Here is a 21,645-nt window from a genome sequence, read left to right as displayed (position 1 = left end):
TCCTGTTCTTTTCTGGTCTTTAAGGTGGTAACTCCTGAGCACACAGACTGCCAAATTTTATATTCTGCAATTCTTTCAAGAACTCAAGGCACCATGCCCACCTTCCCCCCCGTGCACATTTTATTCCCCCAGTAAACTTTGGGGGCAAGGTTATTATTCTCAAATCTTGATGCCCTTCAAATATATAGGCTAATTCCCAGAATTAGCTGGCTGGGGAATTCTGGAAATTGAAGTCCATACCTCTAGCAAGTTCTAGCCTTCCTCATTATGTTATACCTCCACTTGTTTCAGAATGACAAATTGTTAATAGGGAACAAGACACAACTTTCTGCTCAGTGTATTGGCTCCTATGCACAAGTACAAATTACTGTGAGGAATCAGTCATGATGGTTTATTATGATGATTTCACAGAGTGAAACTAGCCAGGGAGTGTTGCGTGACTGTAAAAGAAAAGTGACATTTCCAGATGGCAGTTACAAGGAACTCCAAATTAAATCAGAATTTTTGAGGCTAAACTTTCTCATGCAGTATCTACCATAATGAAAATCTTCTCTTCCAGATATGCAGCCTTGTTCATGAGCATGAAATAGGACAATCCTATTTTGAATTCCTGCAGAGAGACAGGGTACAATCTGAGATTAAAACACCATAACAAAGAAACATTGTTAAAGTCTTGCTACTCACAGCACGTTTTGTGGCTTTAGTAAAATGGCAAAAAATACAGTAGCTACATGGTTATAAAGGTCGAGGGGTTTTCCATAAGGATATACACCACTGCACAGAATAAGGACGTGCAAGGATTGCTTATCCCAGTAATCCCCAAACTCTTAGGCTCATCAACTGCTTCATGAAGTTTCAGATTGTTCATTGACCATTTATTATAGGAAAATAGTAAGTATTACTTTAACTAATAGTACTAAGAACAACAATAACATTGAAGAACCCCATCAGCCTTTGGGAGTCAGTATTGAGCACTATGGATGGGTATAGCCTAGGCTATTTCAAATGCTCCTCAGGTCTGGACATATTCTGTTTTGTCTTCTGCAGGTTTAAGGATATGTTTGTCTTAACGTATCTGCAGCTCTTGAGTGTGAATATCTTCTAGCATGAGAAATAATAATAAACATTTAATGGTGCCTTTTTTAAATCAATGAGATGTAATTTGAAAGAACATTAGACTAAAATTATAATGACCTATGCAAAATTAGTAGAAATAGATATAGAGGTTTTCTAGGTATGTGCTATTTTATTTTTCCCCCCAATTCTTGCTTGCATCAGTTCTGCACTGTTTTAAAGGTCCAAAATAATCCTTTTTTGCTCTCCTCAACTTCAAGCTCTCCAATAAATCTAATTCAAGGAGTGCTGGCTAAAAGAGAAAGCAGAAATTTATTTCGCTTGACCTTGTTTTCTATACAAGCTGGCCTGGCCTGATGGGATGGGGTTGGGTTTTATTAATGTGTTTTAACCTACTTTTAATGTGTTTTAACTTATTCGTGGGCATCTTGTTTAATCGTTTTTAATTTTTGTATCTTGTTTTTGATATGTATTGCCCTGTTCACCGCCCTGAGTCCTTCGGGAGAAGGGCGGTATACAAATTTAATAAATAAATAAATATTAAGAAAATGTGACAAGCAAACAAGAAAAAAACACATTATGGAATCAGATGTGCAGTGGCTAATATGAAATCCTGTGAACCCACGAAGCTCCATAACAAATCATGAAGAATATTTGCATGACCAGAATAACTCCAAAAATATCTAGGTTCAAATTCTGGTTTGGCAATGATACTAGTTGGATAACTTCTGAGACATGTCATATCATTTAGCATCTTTGCTTTATAAGTTCTTGAAAAGGTAAAATGGAATGCCAACCTGAGTTTTATAGATAAAGTACCTCATACAATTATAGTAATAATGGAGTTTACCACTTCTCCCAAATTTGTTTGGAATCTAACATTTAGGAGCTATCTCTGTAAAGCTTATGCAGTTGTTTGACGTTTTGAAAGATCTGATAAAAAAAATTGGTTTCAAAATTGAGAAAAAGGTTAAATGTTTGAGTTAAATATTTCTAGACTGATATGAACTACCGGTATTAAGTTTCGAAACAATTATTTTACTGTATGAAGTTAAAAAGGATATGAGTTTGAAAACATTGCAGCTGTCATCAGAAATAATTTCTGTGATTAATGTTTTACTTAGTTTGTGATTTTTTATTCCATTTTCTTACTTTTACTTTTCTTGCACCTCTATCTTTTCTCTTTCTTGATCTTTTTTTTTCTTTTTCAAATCTCTGCAATTTCAAACCACCTAATTTGGCATTCTACAAGGCATATTTGTGTTTGTGTGCCTTTTTTGTCAATCTGGGTTCTTGGTGAGTACATGGACAAATTCATCCAGTTTTCTTGGCAATATTTTCAGAAGTGGTTTGCCACTGCTTTCTTGCCATGGCAGCACTAGAACCCAGATTCTCCTACTCCAGCATCACAACAATTAGATCAAACTGGCTCTCACAAAAAATTAGATTCCAACTTTCTATACTATTTTCAATACTATTTTCAGCTTTTTTTCAAACACAAGCTTCTGCTCTGAAACATTTCTGCCATGCATTAATGGTATATATAACATTAAAAAAAATCTGAGTATAAGGTTTAATCTTCCTCCTCTATAGGAATATTGGAATCATTTCATTATCTGACAGACTTTTGGACATTGACCTTTTGAAAATACCAGTTGCATTTCTGGATAAATTATTTGCTAGCATCAAAAAATAAATCCTCAAAGCTCCATCTAATGGTCCATTTATTGAACATTCCGTAAAGTATTTGGTTTTAAACAATCATTTTGTGTGTTGCCAATATCCTTTACTCCACAATTCCAGTAATTGTTAAATCAGCATTGAGAAGGATTTAACTATCCAAAAGGAAGTTCCCTGCTCCATTGTATTCTTGACTCTGATGCTGACTTTTCTTGCCCTTTAGCCCTAGGACTGGGGAAAAAATAAATCTAAAACATTATATGCTTCAAAAACTCCATTTGAGTATTATCATCTTTTAAACAGCAAAGCAGAAATCATATACTCATTTTCAAACTCACTAAGTACATATGGTTATCATGGTTTCAAATTTGAATTTGTTCTCCTAGCAATACACCTATTCCATTATACCTGTATAGTCTTCCTACAATGCAGATGTTCAAATATGATGAGAATCTGTTAATCAAAAGTAAATCAGAAACATTAATTGCATTCTTTATACAAAAATTAAGGCATATTTGTATGTATATATATTTAAGATAAATGGACTACCCAATATTTCTAATATTGACATATAGTAAATGGGACATATATCATTTAACAATTACAGCATAAAATAGCTACTTCTGGTATGCATACAATGGGTTAAATTTTCATAATCACATGTATTTATGTATGGGGAATAGAACCAATCCTCTCATTAATTTGCAAGGGCATAATCAGCAGGGAAATTCTTCTATTCAAAGGTTTAATTGAAGCAAGCTACTATACTCAAACAGTTCCATTTGTTTCAGGGGACAATTTTTAAAGACATTTTGCTTCAGATGGGTGGGGGGGGGATGGGGGAAAACAAAATGAGTTAGCCTATTTTGCAATATTGCCATAATATATTAATGGATTTATCCTTATGCTGCAAGGAAAGCTCATATTTCTTAAACCTTTTACTTGGTTTTTTTTAAAATTCCATGGGATGCAAAGCTTTGCTTATTCAAATGATTTTGTAATAATGCCGCTTGGGGGTGTGTGAAAGCCCTAATAAGCAGGCATATACATAGAATGAAGGCTACTGCTAAGCTTGTAAGCCGCCCTGAGTCTTCGGAGAAGGGCGGGATATAAATGGAATTAAAATAAAAATAAATAAATTTTCTTCGAAGTTCTGCAGAATAAAAATAGATGTTGTACATTGGAAGTCTTTTTGCTTTGTCTTCCTGGCTTATGGCTCATCTAACACTTTCAGCAACTAGGACAAATTAACTACGAAATCCATAGCTAGCACACATTTTAATTCCAAATATGTTATTTAATTCAAATGTTAATTTAAATGCATACTAAACACAGAAAACAAATTTGCCTATGTTATGCAAATAAGATCAAGACAAGCTTATTCAAAAGAGCTATAATTTATAGTGCTTCCTTGACCTCAATTGAAGATTGTGCAACATACAGAATATAAATTGCTTACTTGTAAATTAATATTAACAGTTTCTTTTGAAAAGCCCCAACCTAAATGAAGAGATCAAGACTCACAGGAATTTAGTGAGAAAGTAAGCTCCATCTGTGTGGCATATGCAACTGTATTACAGGTAATCCTAGACATAGAATAATTGGACCTGGAATTACAGTTCTAAGCTGTGGCAGTTGTTCAGTGGGTCATGTGACCACACCAGATTTTGACTTTTTTGTGGTGCGAGTTAAGTGCATGCTGTGGTCATTAAATGAATGTTGTAGTCATGGAAGTTTCCAGCAAAAAATACCAAAAATTGCACTTGTGTGACTGTGACATGCCGTAAAGAGTTCTAAATGTGGACTGGTTGCTAGGTGCCCCAAATACGATCATACGACTGTGGCGACAGCCATTAGAATTTAGAAACATCGTAAGTAGCTCTGGGGAGGTCCATCATAACTTTGAATGGTTGCCAAGTGACTGCTTGCAAGTCAAGAACTACCTGTAAACATTTTGAAAGCATTCGTCTTCAAGGACGATCATTCCAGTAGTGCTCAAGAGGCAGTCAATGGACCTTTTCACATGCCATCTTAAACTGTTTGTAGATAGGAAAAGCATGTCATGTGAAGTCATAAAACTAGGTTAACTGACACAGCTATAATCCTAGCAAGCTGGATTTAGCCCCAATGACCCAATCTATTCAGGGCTAAACTAATTCCTTTGGTGAAGTAACTTTACCAATGTCCTGTGAATTTAAAATGTTAATTGACTATTCCACCAGCCCTAACTGAGTCCTAGAAAGGTGTTATGAAAACAGTCCTCCTTCTGAACAGTTTAAATAATCCTTTAGGATCCGTGTGACCACATGGATCTTGGTACTGAAAAAGAGGAAAACCATGGGAAACAGCCCAACCTATCCAAACCTGGTCATGGTGGTCTCAATCCTATAGTGCCATAACTTTTCTTCTTGCAGTTGGGAACAAAAAAATGTAGGAAGTGAAGCAGAAAGGGAGTTTCCAGCCTCCTTGGTGCCACCAAAGACTATAAATATGGCTATCAGATGACTGATGAAGTCATCCAAGATCATGTACTGGGGGAGATCACCCTAGCAACTGAGAGCAGTTATCACTAATCTGCGTGTATTATGCAAACAAGGACAAGACCAGCTTATTAAAAAGATGGGTTCACATTGTGCATTATTCCATATATTGGTGGCTTAGTGTGATACTTCCACTTAACCACTATGGCTTATTAAAAAAAGAAAACCCAGAATTACATAAGCAGCTCATTGTAGGATGTTCAAGAAGAAAAAATATGCTTGTATTTAGCAATGAAATATTAATCTGAGTAAAGCCAATTTAGAGATATATAACTTTTGCTAGAAGCTGAGATATTAAGGAAAATTAGATCAGCAAATTTATTTAGGAGGCAATATTAATTATGCTAAACCTGTTACCTGTTCCTTTAAGATTGCAGACTCATGTTCAATCCTATACAACAAGGGTGTCAAACTGCCAGCCCGCGGGCTGTATGGGTCATGCTGAAATCGCACCCACCCCATTGCCGGCAATGGAAAAAAAGTCAAGATATGTCACATCACGTCACATGACGTTGCGAGTTTGACACCCCTGTTATACAAGGAACTGCACAAAACTATTTTAACTTTTCACTCATCTGAGTTATTTTACTAGGGCAAGACTGAATAGCTTTTAGGCTTGTTGGATCTATTTTTGTTTTCTTCATAAGAAATCCAACCATTTGGAGATGGTTGCAAAAGACATGCTCATCACAACAAACAGCATTTTGACTTAGCATAATGTTAACCAAAGTCTTATACTAACAGGGTAAGTTACGATATCTGCATGATCTCCTGAGCTATAAATTTCTTTTCATTAATAGAAGTGATATTCTGTCACAAAAACATCCGCTCCTGTTCAGCCCAAGCTTTCATTTTAGAGTGAGAAAACTAATAGTTATTAAAAAAACAGAGAAAATCCTTGCCAATTTATTGCAAATTTATCAATAGATCCGATTTTTTTTTTTACCTAGCTTGGTAAACTTAATTTGAAATCTACAGAATTTGCTGCATTTTGGGAAAACTCGTATTTAAAGACAAACCTTGTTTGAAGTTTTTAGGAAACTGAAATTTAGATTGTATCAAGAGAAAATGTTTTTTATCCAGGTACTTTCTTAAATCTCCTATTTAATGCAACGCACTTTTAAACATATGATATCGCTTTTTAAACTTTATTTAAAAAACTACATTATATGGTGCAAATAAACATTTGATCAAACACGCAGCATTGACAATGGACACATTTCCATCTACAGCACTGAGGAAATATTCACTACCGCCACTGAATTTAAAACCCATGATTCTCATCTCAAGTGTACATCATCTCTGCCATGTGAGACATTTTCTTGGGAATATATAAGTAATATTCCATATACCCAGAAAGATCCTCAATAGTCACATCATCCACGAAGACTCGAGCTTGCTCCGAACAAGACCGGGCAGAGCCAGACGAACCTGTACTAGAAGCTGATCGATTCGGTAAGGACTGTGAACGCACTTCCAGAACTGCCTTTTCACACTCTGATAAGACGCTCCGCAAACCAGAAAAGGAATATGTTTCTATTGCTTGCCACTCTTTGTCCATGTACGGGCACTGCTTCTCATAACTCATCTTGGAGAGAGACTGGAAATCTGAAGGCTGGCTAGGATCCAGGCTGGTTTCAAAGGTCAAAGAAAAAGTATGACATTTCCTTCCTAAATTCCTTGAAGGCTGCTCACCAGTACACGTTTTCTGATGTCCTGCTCTGCTTTTTCTGCAGTTGCTGCTGTCTAAAAGTGGGCACCTCTTTCCATTTAGGTACAGCTCTTCTGAAACTCTAGGATCTGGACCAATTTTATTTTTTGGAGCATCAATCTGACTTTTGTGTTTCAGTTGGTTATTTACAGAAGATGCTTTTATGCTGCAATATGTAAACTTTTGGGGATGAAGAACAGGAGATTTGGAACGCCTGCGTCGTTGTGGTCTGGTTGTCCCTTTCAAGGATTTCCGTGCACCTCTGTTAACAGAAAGCAGTGACGTTAGCAGAACTAATTCTAGAACAAAATATACTGGTTAAAAAAATAAAGGGAACACTTAAACAACACTGTACTGTATTTAATAGTAGGATGTCTTATCTTGTGTTCCCTTTATTTTTTTGAGCAGTATATATTCCAACACAGGCATTCCGTACTAAGTCATTTGCTCTAATTCCATGAAGTAATTTCATGTCATGTGCCTTGTGATTTTTATCCATGAAAAAGATCAAATTGGAATTTTAAGGGTTGCAACTATATGTAATCAGTAAGAAATATAATTATGAACATTGGATGTAGTTAAAATAAGCCATTGCATTTCTTCCCGCTATTTCCAGATAAATTCCCAACCAGGCAAGGTAGAAACAAAATGCAAACAGATCACTGCACAATAAGCTTCACCCTAATTTTTGCACATTTATATTAGCCAGGTATTGACACTTAAAAGGAAATTTCAAATAAAGAGTAGTCAAATATAAGAGCAGATAATTTTCCTTACCTGTGCCAAATCTCTCTTGAACAGACAATTTGATGCCAGCCTCCGTCGATAGTTACTCTGCCTGGAGATCGCAATCCTGTTCCTTCACTAACAGAAGTTCTGGTTTAAGGAACAGACAACATATTAGAATGCTATTCTGTAAAATGGAAGAGAGTACAGGTAGTCCTTGACTCAGAATCATTTGGTCAGTGACCATTCATGTCCATTCATGGAATGAACAGTGGTTATGACCAATCTTCACAGTTCTAGTCATCTCAGCACCAATGCGGTCACATGATTGTGATCTAGGTACTTGGCAACTCATTCATTGTTTACCAAGCACATTGTGATGATGTGATTGTCATTTACAAACTTGGCTTCCTCAGAATGTCAATAGGGAACTATGGATAAGACTCATGGCTCAGTAAAGCGAACAACCAGTACTACGACTGATTAGTACTAGAACCGTGAATAAATCATGTAAGCCTAACTATCTGGAACAAGTGCTTTTATAGAACATTTTATGACATAAACATTATCATAAAACTCTTTATGACAGACAGGTAGTCCTCAACTTACATCAATTTGTTTAGTGACCAGTTACGACGACACTGAAAAAAGTGACTTATGACTGTTTTTCACACTTCTGACCATTGTAAAGGCCCGGTCATATGATCAAAATTTGGATGCTTGGCAATTGATTCATATTTATGATAGTTGCAGTGTCCTTTGTCACGTGATCACTTTTTAAAATCTTCTGACAATAAAAGTCAAAGGGGAAGCCAGATTTACTTAATAACTGTGTTATTAACCTAATAACTGTAATGATTTACTTAACAATGGCAAAAAGGTCATAAAATGGAGCAAAACTCAATGTCTTGCTTAGCAACAGAAATTTTGGGTCAGTTGTGGTTGTAAGCTGAGGACTACAAAGTGCCATAAAATATTTCCTGTGCTGATGTTTGACTGTGTTGTATAGTTCAACATGGGCTCTTTTTAAGGCAGATACATCTCTGAATGTATCCCAGTTTTTCCAGTGAAGGAAGTACTGGACTAGAAGTTCGGTCATTCTTGAAAGCATTAAGGAACCTGGTAAGGAAATATCTCTGAAAGGATGATGCAACTGGTCAGTTTGTGTAAAAACAAATATAAGATCCTGAAACAATTAAGTGATTCATGCATATCTTACATATATTTTATTAGTTGAAGTCAAAGTTAGGGAATGAAATCTCCCAATATCCACACTAGACAGAGCATTTTCTACAAACTTTAGAGTAAGACAAATATGAATGATGAGCTTGAAAACTTTCTTCACTTCCAATTTTAAGCTTGCAAAAAGAAAACAATACACCACTAAAAGCACCAAGGCCATAAAAAAATTTAAGCAATTGTTACCTACCCAGTTGGATCCACTCTCAACTTTTTGAAAGCTGTTTGCAGGCTCTCTTCATCTCCTTCTTTAGCTTCCGATTCCATCTGTTGCTTGTTAGAATGCTCTTCTGCCTGCCATATAACGAATGCTAACAAGAAAAACAAACTGATATTGATTTTATGTAGATATTTTTTCCCTTTTGTTCAATCATGTTAGATTTTTGGAAACTGCCTGAACAAATCCCTACAGGTTTTTCAGAAGTGGTTGCCATCACCTCCTTTCTAAAGCTGAGAGAAAATAACTGGCCAAAGATCATCTACCTGGCTTCATGCCTAAAGTGGGTCTACAACTCATGCCTCTCAGATGCTTAACCACTGCACCAAACTGTCTCTCATGTAGAGAAAGAAACTGCAATAAGCCTATAAGAATGATATGCGTTTAACAGAACTACATACTACACAGACTCCAATGTAGACTGACTTTCAAGGCACCTTTCAAGTTCAAGTGCCTAGCTGTTTGAAAAAAAATATGATCAATCTTAACTGATACCCATGTTATCAAAGAACATGCTTTTTGCATTACTTGGAAGCTTTTTTATAATATAAGTATTTTCTAAACAACATTGTTTAAATATGTATTTACTGAATAAATTATCTTTTGCATGTTAAGACAAAGTATTAAGCCAGCGGTCCCCAACCACCAGTCCCTGGACTGGCACTGGTCCACACCATGCCAGAAAGCGGGCCGCACAAACAAGCAAAGCTCTATCCTCAGGATGCAGGCAGTATTTAAAACCACACCCCCTCTGGTCTGCGGAAAAACCTTTATCCATGGCATCGCCCTGGTGCCCAAAAGGTTGGGGACCTCTGTATTAAGCCATTTGTTTAACATGGAATGAGACTGAAAAATTGTAAATGACTGAAAATATGATATCTGTCACCAATCAGAAAGATTTGAATCTTTGGAAGAAAAAAATACTAAATTATTATTAGGAAATAAGACATAAAACTTGAATGCCACAATGAAAACATAAATTTCTTAATGAAATTCATTAACATATACTACTGTATAGCTCTATTAATACTGATTACTATTTTATATATCAATTTACACAGAAATGTCTTTTAGACTGTCTTTATAGGGCAGCTCAAAAAATAGCAGAATAAAAATAATAGCCATGGTAGTTGGGAATTCAAAGAAATTCACACAACATGAGGGGCATATAAGGCCGGACCACACTAGATGCGAGACACTCTTTATTAGATTGGATATAGACATCAGTAGGTGGCTCAGTGGGTTAGGACGCTGAGCTTGTCGATCTGAAGGTCGGCAGTTTGGCGGGTCGAATCCCGAGTGCCGTATAGCAGAGTGAGCGCCTGTTACTCGTCCCAGCTTCTGCCAACCTAGCAGTTCGAAAGCACGTAAAAATGCAAGTAGAAAAATAGGGACCACTGCGGTGGGAAGGTAACAGCGTTCCGTGCGCCTTTGGCGTCTAGTCATGCCGGCCACATGACCACGGAGACGTCCTCGGACAAGCGCTGGCTCTTTGGCTTTGAAACGGAGATGAGCACCGGCCCCTAGAGTCGGAAACGACTAGCATGCATGTGCGGGGGAACCTTTACCTTTACCTTTAGGAATTGCTGCTCATTTACCTTCCTCCCTGCAGCATTGTGGTATGCCTGCCCGTGCTCCTGGAATCTGCATCTGGGTTGGTAGCCCCAGGCTTATGGTTCTGGGGGACTTCGGCTTGCCATCTCAAGGCTTGAGCACTGAAGTAGCACAGGGGTTCATGGCCCAACCATGGCAGCCTTGGCCCAACTCATTTATAGTTTGACTCATCCAGGAGGCAAAACAATGGATCTAGTGTTTGCTTTGGGGAAGTGGTGTCATGATGGGGATTTGGGCAATGCTAACGTCAGTCCCTTGCCAACAGTCCATTTAGGTCCTTTTGAGCCTAAAATTCAGTGCAGCTGTCCCATCCTGCAAGGAGTCGGAACCTAGTATTACCCCCCAAACACACTCAGGTGCCTCATGGAGCTAGAGGGACCTTGAGGTTTTCCCCAAAGCTCTGACATTTAGTCTGACAAATGTCCTTGCTGCTGTTTGGAATGAGCATGTGACAGGGATGTTAAGCTGAATTGCACCTGTGTGAATAAACTGTGCTTGAATTTTTTTGTAGAGCACCATGGTTTACTGAGCAGCTATAGGAATGAAGGGACACAAGAGATATCTGCTGGAGGAAGACAAAGAATGAAGTTGACAGAGCATATATAACAGCCTATATTAGGACCTATCTTATGGCTACAAGGCAGCAAAGTATGCTTATTTCTCTGTCCTTATTGCATCTACAGATAACCTCTTAGCAGCTCTGTTTCAAGTGAAAAGGTACCTCCTAGGTAAGGAGCTGGGGGAGATCTTGCAGGACCTCTTGTGAGGAATATTCTCAGATTCTTATCAGTCATTCAACTTTACTGAGTTGAACTCTGGCTGGGCAAATCCTTTGAAAAATGACTGAAACACATCTGAGTCCTGTTATCTGGGAGGAGTTTGAGCCAGATGACCCTTAGGAAGTCAACAAGGTCCTTGTGGATGTAAGCTTGGTCAGCTGTGTTCTGGATACATACACCTCCAGGGTGGTTACGGTCATGGTGGAATATGATCAAAGAGGCAGTTAATCTCTTTGTGGGAGGGAGTGGGACTGCCATTTTGAAAGTGGCAATAGAGCACCCCCTTCTAAACACATCATCCTTGGAGGCAATATGTTAGAGACGTTTTGTCCAATTAGAAACTTATTTTATGGGAAAGGCTGAGAGGGAAGTTGGCACTCAGCTTCAGAGGACTGTGGATAAAGCAGAACATCTGGATCGTCTAAGTTCAGGCTGGGGTACAATGTGGAGATGGCATTGATCATTCTTGCTGATGTTTGGAAGCTTGGGATGGGGCTGATGCAACTGTCCCGACTCTCCTGAATCTCTCAGCAGCGGTATTATTGACTGTGGTTTCCTTCTAAACCTGCTTCAGGAACTGGAAGTAGGAAGCACTATTTTGCAGTGGTTCTCCTCTTTTCTCTGTGGTTAGTTTTAGTCAGTGTTTAGTATGGGGGGTAGGTTGAGCATGAGGCTCCTACACTTGGGATGCCTCAGACAAAAATATCTTGCCTGAATATGTTGGGTAAGATCATTTGACAGCATGGGGTGGTATCATTGGTAGGTTGATGATATCCAGTTACGTATCTCAACCCCTAGGTAGGCGCTTGATGCTTTTGCACTGTTGACCCAGTGCTTTGAGACTGGGACGATCTGGATGGGGAACTGACTTTAATTTGACCCTGGCTAGACTGTGCAGCTTTGGGGTTTTGCCCCCGTGATCATCTCATGATCTGTCATCTTTGATTCTGGATAGAGTTGTGCTTCCCTAGACTAAGTGGGCACAGAACTTGAGGATCCCCTTGCATTCATGGCTCCTGTTTAATAAGCAAGTGGCAGTCACGGCTAGGCGGGCCTTTGCACAGATTCGTCTTGTGTGCCAAATGTGCTCTTTCCTGGAAAGGGAGGTTATTAGTCTCTTTCCATCTGGATTACCGCAATACACTTTACATGGGGCTGCCCTTGAAGATCATTTGGAAGCTACAAATTGTTTAGAATGCAGCTGCACCCACAGTATTGGATGTTTCTACTTGTATTGCAAAAGCTGCAATGGTTCCCAGTTTCCTTCTAGTTGCAATTCAAGGTTGTGGTGTCACCTATATAACTCTATATATGCCACAGGACTGGGTTATTTATGTGACTGCCTCTACCCGAGAGTATATGTCCATCCTACCAGATTGGACAAGGTACACATGCTCCAGCTCCTTTCCCTGAAACCTTCCCTTTTAGTGGGACTTTGGAACCATTACCTTTTTATGGCCATCCCTACTTCATGGAACTCTCTGCCTTTGATTATTCAAAAGGATGTCTGGAATTGGGTGTAGGGCTTCCTAAGGAAACAACAAAGGCACTGGGGTTTGACTTTTTATATTTGTAATAGTTTTGGGTTTTATTGTTATTGTGAACCACTATCAATCCTTAGAAGTAGTTCAAACAACAAAGTAAAAGTATAAATACTAACGTTATCTTTATTGCAAGATTACTGTAATATAATCTTACACCCCTTAAAGCACATCTTCCCTTCCTTGTGTTTACTTTCCAAAGAACTGGGAAGAATCCTTATGAGATACTGTTTCTGCCCTCATTCCTTCTGTGGGATGAGATATCTTTTGTCTGATCACAGGGTGCTGCTACTCCCCCTCTTATCTCCTATTACAGCTGCCCAGATTTGTTTTAAGACTGTCATACAAATGTGTTTTAAGATGGGCATAAAAATCTTTTAAATATATAAATATATAAACAGTTGCAGAAGTTTGGTAAAGACAAATATCAAACACTGAAAAAAACACCGATTTTTCCCCCAAAACAAATCTAAATTTACCAATAGTCTTTCACTGATTTTGAAAAACAGCTGGTTAACCAGTGCAAATAATGTAAGGTAGGTATTACATTAACAATTTATCTTACTTCCTGCCAATATCCCAATGGTTATATTTGGAATCAATTGAAGCCTCCAAATTCTATTAAAAGAAGCTTCCCAAATAACATTCTGTAATCCAGTCTAAATGGAACTAAGGTAAACTCTATCCAAGAGACTTCTCTTATTCAAACTGATTATTAGAACTTTTTAGATTAAGTGCATGATCACAACTGTGTTTTAGTTAATATTTCTCTGTGTGGATGGATACCTATCAACTAAAACTGAAATATCATACTATACACATAGGACGGATATTTCCTAAGGTAAGAGTAGTTCTGAACAACAGATTGGAGATTCATAGTAAACTGAAGCTGTCTATATCTACATCATAGGTGGGACAGAATAAAATTCATTTGACTGAGGCTTTGACAAAGCATAGTGAAATCCACCCATACAAATAACAGCACTTTTGGAATATTCTTTTAAAGGAGCATATAAAAATCTGCTGAACTGATAAGGCTACATATACCTATAATTTATTTATTTAGTAGTTTATTTTATTTTATTTATTTTAATTCCATTTATATCCCGCCCTTCTCCGAAGACTCAGGGCGGCTTACAAGCTTAGCAGTAGCCTTCATTCTATGTATATGCCTGCTTATTAGGGCTTTCACACACACCCCAAGCGGCATTATTACAAAGTCAGCTTAACTGCCCCCAACAATCTGTATACAAGAATACAAGTATACAAGGTGTATATTCATTATGTAGTTAAAAATAAAGTAATGGTACGGTTACTACAGAAAATCAGTAAGATTTCTATCATTACAGTTTAATCCCTCTAACCAAATTATTCTAATTTTAAAACTTCTTTGCAAAAAAATATCTATACTATATAGATATGTATAGGCACTGTATGTGACTATTAATATAAAATACTAGTAAATTATCTTATATAAAACTACAGATGTAAATTCACAAATACTGTTCACACTTAATTCAGAAATCAAGCAATCAGTCCATACAATTTGGAAGAATGATGACTGACACCACTATAGGTGTTTTATACTACACTACTTTTAGTATTATACTATTTTTGCTGTTTGAAATATTTCTTTAGAATTACAGTGATATACACAACTAAAAAGTAAGTCTGATGAGACTAAGGATCCTCTGAAAAGGATTAAACTGAATTATCAATTCAACAACGCCAAATATTATATGAATGCTCTAAGCAATAGAAAAACCTTATTTTAAAGAATCAAAAATAAATCTTATTGAATATCTGCAAACAAAATTATAAGGAAAATAATTTTGGGGTAACACTCCGTGTGTGCGTGTGTGTGTGTTGCGAAAATATATAGTATAATTTATATATTCATAGGAAGGGTAGTTCGAAAATGTAAATAAATGCATTTATTTTAAAAAAACCCCACTAACGTTATACAGTCTAATTAATATTTGACTTCCAGAATAATTTGGGGGTTAGGAAATTCTGCATGTGTAACGTGACCAAGGTTTTTAATGTTGAGTCACTATGGAAGATAGGGGCGAAAATGTGTCTCCTAACAAACCCAAATGTTCGCCTTTAAGGCGCCATGAAACTTCCGTCGAGAAGGGAATGTTTCCGTGGCTTCGGACGACCCAGAATTCTGGCAACGTATTAAATAAGAAATCCGTCAGCGCACAAACTAGTAGAAATGACGTAGCTGAAGAAGAAGAGGCCCAGCCCTTTACTTTCGCCTCTTCGAAATGTTATCTGTCTTGAAGGGGAAAGCGGGAGAGACTAAGACATCACTAAAATAGAAGGCAAATCAATTTATCCGAATAGAAATAAAAAAAACACCTCTCCATTCTTCTCCCTCAGAATGAACGAAAGGTAAGAAAATAAGGGCCAACTTACCCGACAAAGCGGACCCAATCAGTCAAACCAGCTACTGCCGGAAGCGAACATAGAAACAACAGGAAGTGACGGTGCAGCGCGCATGCGTTGAAGGACCACGAGTGCTCACATTTTCATCCACTCCTGTTTTCCGCGCGAAACCCTACAAGAGAACGCATGCGCACTAGTACCAAACGGTCTCCATGGGGAATTCTGACTCGGTGAGGTGCTTCCAGATCCGGGTCACTCGTTTCTTTCCGCTCATATGTTTGAGGGGAGACTGGGGTATTCGCGTGAAAGAAAAGGAATGTGTGAAATTTTCTTTTCCGCCGTCTTCTTTGCGCAGAGCCGCCGAAGCGTGATTCCTCGTCCGCTCATAGTCACTGGAGCAGAGCAGCTGTTTCTACCCGTCCAAAGCGATTGTCTCCTGTTGAGTCACCGCTCTAGGCGCCCCATTCCGTCTGCTTTGCGAAGCATCCTTTATGTTCCTTTTCGGGCCCCTGGCTTTTCTTTCGGACTCGGGGCTTCGGTCGCAGGCAGAAACTCCACAGGTGAAGCATTTCTCAACTTTGGAGGGGCAGGTTTTTCTGTTTCACCAAAAGATTTGTGGCACTTGGGACATAACACATAGATTAATAATCTCAGTCAATGTTTTCCAAGCTTGGCAATTAAGATGTGTGAACCTCAACTCCCTGAATTCACCAACCAGTATGTTGGGTCTACACATCTTAAAATTGCCAAGGTTGGAAAACACGACTTAGGTTTTAGCTTGACCCCATAGACTTCGTTTGGTGCAGTGGCCTATGACGTAAAATAAGATGAAGGATTTGCTATAATAAATAAATTCGTCGATAAATGCCACAAAGTACTTAGTTGTTTTTTGTTACGGATATTATTTCCACCTTGCTGAATAATGCTATTCCTGGAGTTGCCCTAAAAGGGATTTTGAGTTCCATTCTAAGTGACTACATACACGGGCCATGTAGTTTCCTTGACCACAATGCTGGAGTCTTGCTCTTGCTTTCTTCCTGAATTTTTTGCCCAGTTGGAATTTCTGGTGGTCTCCCAACTCAGCAGCTGTACTTACTTTTTAGATCAGTTAAGTAATGCCACTTGGGGTGGGGGGCAGAAATGAATGCAAGTGTCAGGACCCACCCCAAACCACGTCTTAAGAAGACAAAAACTCTTGGAGTCAGTTCTAGTCCAAAAGGAATCTTTACTAGGACATGCTTGGTTGTGGGAATACAAGACAGGACTTAGTATTGTTTTACAAACTGAAATTTTATAAAGGGTACCCAGTTCAGCCCCCTTTTCCTCAACCCCATTTGGTCAGCCCCCATCCTTCTACTTCGTGTCAACCCTTTCGTGGGGAAAAAAAAGGAACTTCGAATCTTTATGGTTATTGCCTTCTTCCTCTCCCCCTCCCTTTTGATCCCCCTAGTTCAAAAGGTTTCCTTGGTCTTTGAAATAACCTAAGGCAGGCTGAATCCACATATGCTCCTCCTTCCTCCGGAGATGGCAAAACCCGTATGGGGGGATAATGTTTTAAACATACATTTATGAATGTGATATAAATGGATTCTGACAGCAAGCTAGAACTCATCCAAAATTACAAGGTTGTCTGACAAAAGGTGAAATTAAAAATAAAGTAGGATATGCTTTTGCTTGAGAATGCGTAAGTTTCATTTTTTTTGTCCCAACTACATGTTTTAAAATATATCCCATGTTTGATGGCAAGAATAAGGAAATGACTTAGACTATTCTCAAGTCAGCCTATTAGACCTTACATTATTCCAGCACAGATGCAGAACTTTACACTTCCTTCTGTTAAATTATAGTGTATGCTTTTCAGTCTACAACCCAAGCCTGTCTAGTTTTTTTAAAAATTTTCTCTATTTGAAGTGTTGTCACCACTCCCAGCTTAATGTTACGATAAGCATCCTTCAACTTCCCCATCCAACTCATTCATAAAAATGGTGATCAGCCCATGATGCATAACAGTGCCCTCTAGTCCTTATGATATGATACTGTCTTCCATATTGAATTGGAACATTAAGCAGCACTCTTTGGGTGCAGTTCTGAGTCCATCAAACCAAGGTATCTAGCCCAAATTTTTAGAACTTTATTAAGGAGAATATTATGACACACTATATAAAGGTCCAAGTACACTATGTCTGCATTCTTCAATCATTTAAGCCAGGGGTCGGCAACCTAAAAAAGAAAAAGAGCCACTGGGAACCGGTTCCATCACAAATTAAAAAAAGAGGGAGCCGCGTGCGTGTGTCCATGCACGCGCATGCACAAAAAGGTTTTTTTGCGCATGCGCGGACGCACGCGGCTGCCATTTTTTTAAAAATGAGATGGAACCGGTTCCCGGTTGCCCGACGGCGACGGCCCGTCTGCAAAGCTGCCGCTTTCGGCAGCTTTGCAGACGGGCCCGTGGCAGCTTCCTCAAAGAGCGGCGCCCCTGCCCATTCCGAGAGGTGCGCGCGCACCTCTCCGAACGACCGGAGGTGCGCGCGTACCTCCGTGCGAAGGGGCAGCGGCGCCGCTCTTTGAGGAAGCTGCCGAAAGCGGCAGCTTCCTCAAAGAGCGGCACCGCTGCCCGTTCGCGCGGAGGTACGCGCGCACCTCCCCAAAGGTTTGGGGAGGTGCGCGCGCAACTCCGGTCGTTCGGAGAGGTGCGCGCGCACCTCTCGGAATGGGCAGGGGCGCCGCTCTTTGAGGAAGCTGCCGCGGCCCGTCTGCTAAGCTGCCGCTTTCGGCAGCTTCACAAGACGGGCCGCGGCAGCTTCCTGAAAGAGCGGCACCGCTGCCCATTCGCGCGGAGGTACGCGCGCACCTCCCCAAAGGTTTGGGGAGGTGCGCGCGCAACTCCGGTCGTTCGGAGAGGTGCGCGCGCACCTCTCGGAATGGGCAGGGGCGCCGCTCTTTGAGGAAGCTGCCGCGGCCCGTCTACTAAGCTGCCGCTTTCGGCAGCTTCACAGACGGGCCGCGGCAGCTTCCTGAAAGAGCGGCACCGCTGCCCATTCGCGCGGAGGTACGCGCGCACCTCCCCAAAGGTTTGGGGAGGTGCGCGCGCAACTCCGGTCGTTCGGAGAGGTGCGCGCGCACCTCTCGGAATGGGCAGGGGCGCCGCTCTTTGAGGAAGCTGCCGCGGCCCGTCTGCTAAGCTGCCGCTTTCGGCAGCTTCACAGACGGGCCGCGGCAGCTTCCTGAAAGAGCGGCACCGCTGCCCATTCGCGCGGAGGTACGCGCGCACCTCCCCAAAGGTTTGGGGAGGTGCGCGCGCACCTCCCCAAAGGTTTGGGGAGGTGCGCGCGCAACTCCGGTCGTTCGGAGAGGTGCGCGTGCACCTCTCGGAATGGGCAGGGGCGCCGCTCTTTGAGGAAGCTGCCGCGGCCCGTGTGCTAAGCTGCCGCTTTCGGCAGCTTCACAGACGGGCCGCGGCAGCTTCCTGAAAGAGCGGCACCGCTGCCCATTCGCGCGGAGGTACGCGCGCACCTCCCCAAAGGTTTGGGGAGGTGCGCGCGCAACTCCGGTCGTTCGGAGAGGTGCGCGCGCACCTCTCGGAATGGGCAGGGGCGCCGCTCTTTGAGGAAGCTGCCGCGGCCCGTGTGCTAAGCTGCCGCTTTCGGCAGCTTCACAGACGGGCCGCGGCAGCTTCCTGAAAGAGCGGCACCGCTGCCCATTCGCGCGGAGGTACGCGCGCACCTCTCCAAAGGTTTGGGGAGGTGCGCGCGCACCTCCGCCCATTCGGGGAGGTGCGCGTGCACCTCTCCAAACGGGCGGTGCCACTCTCCATTTGGAGAGGTGCGCGCGCACCACTGCCCGTTGGAAGAGGTGCGCGCGCACCGGGCGGCTGGGAGCCGCAAGAGACGGCTCAAAGAGCCGCATGCGGCTCCGGAGCCGCAGGTTGCCGACCTGTGATTTAAGCTGAAATCAAATTTATTGTTAACTTTCAAAGATCAGTAAGATTAATACCATGAGTTGTAGCAGATCTGCGCTGGTTGCTTTTAGTTGTAGCATACATGTCAAAAAATGCTGCACAATTATCTTTTTTAATATCTTGTCCAAATACCAGGTTGATAGATCTCTGCTAAACTGATAGATTATGCTCTTTACTCTTCTGAGATCTTGCCAGTTCTGTATTTCTCAGCATTACCAAGCTTTTCTTCACTCACCTCCACTAGTTTTTTCATTACCCTGGGAAGTAATCTGTCTTGTCCTAAGCCTTTGGAGTGATGGTGGATTGCTGATATTTTCCTCCATCCATCCAGGATCTCTCCTGTATAAAATATATAATTTCAATTGTATCAAACAGGGCTGCAGTCACTTGCTTTCTCTTCATAGATGCTGTGATGTTGCTAAACCTTCTCAAAACATCTGGAGTGGATACCTAGAGCACTCAGAACTGCTCACCTCATGCAGCACCTGGGATTTTGAGCTTTCTGTGCAGTTTCTTACTCCATATATACAACATCTGCCATGAAGAAGACCTGCATGCTTATATTTAAACCCCCCAAAATAGCCAATCAGAAAGTGGACTGTAAAGCTACTGTGAAAGCTAGTTTTTCAGCCATTTACAGAAGGGCAGTTTTTGAAGTGCTGCATGATTAAAGTGTGCAAAGTCTTGTGTCCACATCAAAAGTAAGCATTTTTGAATGTAAGCCTAAGCAGAAATAATGATGGTGATCAGATACATGAGCTTGCCACTGATTTACAAGTACAGTTGACTGAAAATGTAAAGGATTTCATTGCATATTCCCTTGCTGTGGTTGAGAGCACTGACATCACTGGCACGGCACAGCTGACAATTTTCATCTGTGGAGTGGACTCAAGTTTATGTGTTACAGAGGAACTTTTGGTTATTAAATCAATGCATGGCACTAGCACAGGAAAAGACATATTTGAAGCAGTATCTAAATGTCATGAAACTGCCCTGGGACAAACTTATGGTACTGATAACAGATGGAGCACCTTTGATGTGTGGGGGAAAGAATGGATTAGTGGGAAGGATGTGAGAGAAGATAGAGAGAATTGCTCAGGTGAGCTGACATCATACACCAGGAACATTATGCATCAAAGCCCTGAAGATGGAACATGTAATGAGCACTGTAACACAGAAAGTTAATTTTATAAGAGCCGAACGTTTAAATCACCGTCAATTTAAGTCTTTTCTTGAGGAAATACGTTCAGGACTTGGTGATCTGCCATGTCACACAGAGGTGCAATGACTTGAGAAAAAGTGCTCAATAGATTTTTCGAGTTGCATGAATCTGTCAATTCATGGAAAATGAAGGACTCCACAGTTCTGCGGGATGAAAGTGGCTGTGTGAATTAGCTTTTCTTTGCGACAAAACTAAGCATCTCACTGCACTAAATCTTCAGCTTCAGGGACAGGACCATGTGATCACGGACATATATGAAGCAGTGAAAGACTTCCAAGTTAGCCTGCAACCATGGGAGACTCAGATGCAGTAAGGAAACTTGAGTCACTTTCCCTGTTGCCAAACAATCATAAACCAAGTCTCTGCTGAGTTCTCAGATACTCATTTTGCTGATAAACTGAGCACACTTCACATGGAGTTTACATGTCGCTTTGATGACTTTGAAGCACAGAAATTCAATTTTGGACCGGTCAGTAATCCATTTGCAGTTGACATGGAGAAAGCACCTGTAAACATCCAAATGGAGCTGGTAGAACTCCAGTGTAACAACACACTTAAGGCAAAGTATGATTCTGTAAGACCCACAAAATTTACCAGGTTCATCCCTAAAATGATGCCCCAACTCCGCCTACAAGCTGCTGGAATGCTCTGCATGTTTGGTAGTACATATCTGCGTGAGCAACTTTTCTGTGATGAGGGTGAACAAAAGCGCACACAGAAGTCTTCTTACTGATGCACTCCTCCATGCTGAGAGTTATCCTAAGAGTTTCCACAACTCAGAACCTAACTCCAAACATAAATGAACTTGCAGGCAAGAAAAGATGCCAAACATCTGGCTCAGACGAAATGGCGAGAGAGAACTAAATAGCTTAGGTTTTTTCTTTGTTTTAAATTTGTTTTTGTAATTATTTGAAATATTTGTTCATATTTGAAATGTTAATCCTGTTTGGCCC

At 40.6% G+C, this 21,645-nt stretch overlaps 2 protein-coding genes across 5 annotated transcripts in view; both read right to left on the bottom strand.

The window, feature by feature from the left end:
- GDAP1L1 (ganglioside induced differentiation associated protein 1 like 1) overlaps window positions 1–665 on the bottom strand; it is a 46,130-nt gene extending 45,465 nt beyond the window's left edge. The window contains exon 1 of the mRNA XM_081324087.1: window positions 536–665. Coding sequence (XP_081180213.1) covers window positions 536–583 — 48 coding nt within the window. The 5' untranslated portion in view covers window positions 584–665. The remainder of the gene's footprint in view (window positions 1–535) is intronic.
- LOC308665825 (oxidative stress-responsive serine-rich protein 1-like) lies at window positions 378–15,659 on the bottom strand. 4 transcript variants are annotated; one of them, XM_081324083.1, is made up of 7 exons: window positions 15,543–15,659; window positions 9,161–9,281; window positions 7,783–7,881; window positions 6,647–7,267; window positions 4,698–4,790; window positions 3,163–3,207; window positions 378–2,985 (listed from the first exon to the last, which is right to left on the bottom strand). In XM_081324083.1, the coding sequence occupies exons 2-7, from the start codon at window positions 9,235–9,237 to the stop codon at window positions 2,910–2,912; spliced, it is 1,011 nt and encodes a 336-aa protein (XP_081180209.1). In that variant the 5' UTR covers window positions 9,238–9,281; window positions 15,543–15,659; the 3' UTR covers window positions 378–2,909. The 4 variants fall into 4 exon arrangements, with proteins under 4 accessions (XP_081180209.1, XP_081180210.1, XP_081180211.1 ...); XM_081324084.1 differs by having other exon boundaries at window positions 378–610; XM_081324085.1 differs by lacking the exon at window positions 4,698–4,790.
- Window positions 15,660–21,645: the final 5,986 nt, after the last annotated feature.

This window comes from Vipera berus, assembly GCF_964194415.1.
Source record: "Vipera berus genome assembly, chromosome: 3".
NCBI classification, from domain to species: domain Eukaryota; kingdom Metazoa; phylum Chordata; class Lepidosauria; order Squamata; family Viperidae; genus Vipera; species Vipera berus.
The sequence above is the reverse complement of the archived record's forward strand: the minus strand, read 5'-3'. Positions and strand labels throughout refer to the sequence as shown.

Bases quoted from the DNA above. Each gene is read 5' to 3' on its own strand.
- LOC308665825 (XM_081324083.1), bottom strand. From the start codon at position 9,237: ATGGAATCGGAAGCTAAAGAAGGAGATGAAGAGAGCCTGCAAACAGCT. The intron at 7,882-9,160 runs GTAGGTAACAAT...TCCTTAAACCAG, and splicing joins TTGAGAGTGGATCCAACTGG to AACTTCTGTTAGTGAAGGAA. The intron at 7,268-7,782 runs GTAAGGAAAATT...TTCTGTTAACAG, and splicing joins TCAAGAGAGATTTGGCACAG to AGGTGCACGGAAATCCTTGA.